Below are 3,755 nucleotides of genomic sequence, written 5' to 3' on the forward strand. Positions count from 1 at the left end.
TATCAACGACCACCTACCAGGGGTACTAGAAGGAACCAAAAAGGATGGATAGGGAAGGCAACCGCCAGGGGGTTGGCAGGCGGCTTTACTTGGGTTTAAAAGCTTTTTTATTTAGACTGTCTTCTGTGGGATATATGGCGTTTACAGTTAGATTCTAGGCTCCTAAGCACCTGCATAGCTAGACGTTCAGTAGTTAGTCTCTACCAGGTTAATAGAATCTTGATTGATTGATTGATTGATTGATTGACAGAACCAGGGAAGCTCTTATCACACCAATTTATCTCTGCCTAATTAACTGAATAGTCTTTGGTGAGCTTCTTCAAAGGATAGGTGATTAAGTGGCTCGATATCATCAAAGAAAATATAATCAAATAGACCATTTGAGAACACTCTTTCCAGATCTTGCCTTTTCCAACCTTGTTTCTGACCAATCTTTGCAAGTACAGTATTAAATTGGCGAATTGCATCGTCATAGCACTCGGTTTTGAGATACTCGCAGAAGGGCTTGTCATCCACTTTGAGTTGTTGCCTGAATAAGAGATGCCGTTAGACAAATATTCTGGAACGAGACGTTGCTGTAGTGCGACAGTGCGAGGACGGTAACCCACCATTCTTTCGCCCAATGGGGCCGGATGTTGAGCTTTTGCCCATTCCATTCTCTCAGCTCCATCCATTTGTCGAGGACCTCTTGCGCAAATGCATCCCAATACTCGGTTACCGATTCTAGCGTCAAGACCTCAATTGAGGCTGTTCCGAGACGATTTCCGCGCTGAGGCGCCATCAGCACATTGCTATCGCCCATGATTCGCAGCTCGAGAGGCAGGCGCATTGGGCACTTGTCTGTGTGTTCATACGCCTTAATTATTGCTTCCCACCAGGCGTGTTGGGCAATGGTGAAGTCGGGTTTATCGAGGTTATCGGGTTGATGAGGGAGCTGCAACATGTATAGTCAGCGAATGACTGATCCGGGGACTAGACGACGAATACTATAGAAGAATAATGAGAGAAAATACAAGTTGATCATCTTACGGGTATCTCAAGTTCCATATCTCGGACACGCGTGTTTTGAATCGCTCTTCTGAAGTGAAGCGCATCTGGGAGCCAAGCCTTGATTTTTTGCCGGCAGGCAGGGAAGCCATGCCTAGTCTCGCTGTATTTCATAGGATTAGGTGGATCTCTCGAGCACACGAGTGCCGGGTTGGAAGCTGTACTTACAAACTGCAGTAGTCCTTAACAATGGCAGTATTTCCACAGTATTTGTGTCTTTGGCGAGGTATTGTAGAGCTCTATAGCAACAGCCTGAAGCCATTGCACTACAATTTCTTCATTATCTGGATAGCTCTGCACGCCTCGAGGGTCTGGAGTAGTGGACCATGTATTGATCCAAACTTCGTCAGAATAGGGGAACCAGAACCACTCTGCGTAGTACTCCTCGGCAGCCTTCTTCTCGAATTCCTCTTGGGAACGCCGGATCTGCTCGGGCGTACGAGGCTGGTTGAGCGGTGCAGGGACGCGCGACCGAAGGCTGTCCGGAGGCGGTATGGCATCGATCGCGGCCTGCTTCTGAGGTGCCATGGCCGCGTATGTCATCTTGTCTACTACGAGGGTGATATGGGTGACGACCCCGATCAACCCAAAGCAACCGCTGGCTGCAGAGAGAAAGTCGTCATCGGCTCGGGTGATGACCTGCAGCTTACCATGCACATCCACATACTCGATGGCATAGACGAGGTCACTTAGTGTCTTATGTCTGATCCCGGCTCCGTGGCTAGGTGAATATCAGCGTGTGTGGCTTGCTTTCGTCTTCAGAAAACGGGATTTATGTCACATACCAGATCGGACCATTGCTACCACCAAAGGTAATCTCTACCATAATCACATTAAGGGGTAACGTTACGCGCTTTGTCTTTACACACCAGTATCGAAACTGCTCGTTGGTTGTCGCGCAGCCCACCCGGACTAGTGACTTCGTCGGATCTTCTTTCAAAGGGCCTAGCTCCGTGATTGAATTGAGTAATGTAGGTTTGTCCCCGAAAAGAATGGGACAGAGAGGATCAAGGGATTCCACATTAGGAAGTTGTGCTGCCTGGTGTAGACTCAGAGTAGATATGAGTATACATCCCTTGTCACGAGCAAAAACAGGTGACCAAGAATGGCCTAGAAAAGTGTTAATTCAGTCATCATATAAAGCTCTACCCAAGAGACACGTACGATAGCCAGACACGCGAACTCCCAGGTTGTTATTTGTGGCATATAGAACGATTTGCTGTATTGCGTAATTTGTCTTCGGGACGCATGTGTAAACGGGCTGGTTCTCGATGGTTCGTCCCCAGTTACAGAACTCAGCGCCCTCATAAGTCTGTCGTGTTATTAGCAACTTGAGATCTGGAAATATGGGGGAATGGGGTGCAGAATACCAGAACTGGTGTTGAGCGCTGGGGATCCTCAAAGAGGCCTATATTAACTGTCTCTGGTGGCAGCTCAGCGCGTAGGTGGAACAGTTTCTCCAGCTTGTTCTTGAACCTCTGTTCCCAAGGTTCTCGGCCACCTTCGATGTCTTGGGGGAGAGGAAGTTGAACCTGATTTGCGTTCTCCATATTTTGGAAACCCTCACGGGTGGCTCTGCTGCAGCCGAAGTCAAAAAGGCGAGCAATTTCGTGCACCCTGGAGTTTGTAGTGAACGCTTCGAGCATTTTACTCTGGTTGGGAGTACATGTTCCGAGCAGGTGCGTCCATAGATCTTCACGAGTCATTTTAAAGCTCTTGATTATCTGGCGAATGAAATCTTCATCTAGCACTTCGCTATCTTCTGCCCAGTTCTTCTCAAAGAGGGAATTTGGGATATTTGGGTTGGCGACTGGATCCTCGACCAGATCTTGTATCAGCCTGCGAAAGAGGTCAACCCGTTCCTGGGCTGGTGGTGCAGTCTGCGCTTTGGAGAAAGCATCCTTTACAGAGCTGGGTTTACCGCCGCTGGAATCCATGACTAGGTTTTAAAGAAATTACTTGAGTGAAGCCTAGAGAAGGCAAAAAGGTCTTGATTGAATGCTATGTTCACCAATGTCTGGTGTGGTCGTCTAGAGTTCCGTCAGCGCAGTGATCACGTCGAATCTCAAAGTATAGATATATAAATGGTAGAGCAACGCAGACAAAGAAGGACCAAAGGATCCAACATACATCCATGACATAATCCGAAGTTGTAGATGGCAAATTCTGATCATGAGATCTAGATCAGAGCTCAACAAGTAGCAGAGCAAATGCAGACAGAGAAGGATACAATGACAAAACTTCCACCCATGATGTAGTTGAAATTTGCATGCTGAAGGCTGATCATGAGACCTAGTGCAGACATTTGGTAGGAGAGTGCCCAGATATCCGCATTCGTCAAGTCATGAACCATAATGCAATTATTAAGCTGATCACTTGGCCAACTTTGAAAAATCAAAAGAATTATTGGGCTGAAATAATCTGGAGCTTTGAGACAAGTTTGCCACTGCATATCACCAGCCACTGAAAAGGTAGGTTAGAGATTATGGTAAGATTTCCGTGGAACCCGTTCCCGAGGACCACCCTAAGCTTTACTCAGACATATTACATGACCATTGCAACGCAACTGCCGCAAGCGGATGGCTGTGATAGAGTCTTCACATATTGAGTGCTCAGATCATCTTGGTCGGTCGTATAGACTGCCCCAGAGAACAGAAGAATCACACCACTCACATGCAGCTGTGGGACAACGTATTACAATGTTCGGT

At 47.3% G+C, this 3,755-nt stretch overlaps 1 protein-coding gene across 1 annotated transcript; it reads right to left on the reverse strand.

The window, feature by feature from the left end:
• Positions 1 to 508: 508 nt before the first annotated feature.
• ANOM_011591 (uncharacterized protein) lies at positions 509 to 2,984 on the reverse strand (the record flags this gene model as incomplete). Its single annotated transcript, XM_015556847.1, has 7 exons — positions 509 to 934; positions 1,030 to 1,150; positions 1,216 to 1,286; positions 1,348 to 1,768; positions 1,833 to 2,157; positions 2,212 to 2,359; positions 2,418 to 2,984. The coding sequence occupies 7 exons, from the start codon at positions 2,982 to 2,984 to the stop codon at positions 509 to 511; spliced, it is 2,079 nt and encodes a 692-aa protein (XP_015400983.1).
• Positions 2,985 to 3,755: the final 771 nt, after the last annotated feature.

Source organism: Aspergillus nomiae (genome assembly GCF_001204775.2).
Source record: "Aspergillus nomiae NRRL 13137 chromosome Unknown contig00715, whole genome shotgun sequence".
Taxonomy (NCBI): domain Eukaryota; kingdom Fungi; phylum Ascomycota; class Eurotiomycetes; order Eurotiales; family Aspergillaceae; genus Aspergillus; species Aspergillus nomiae.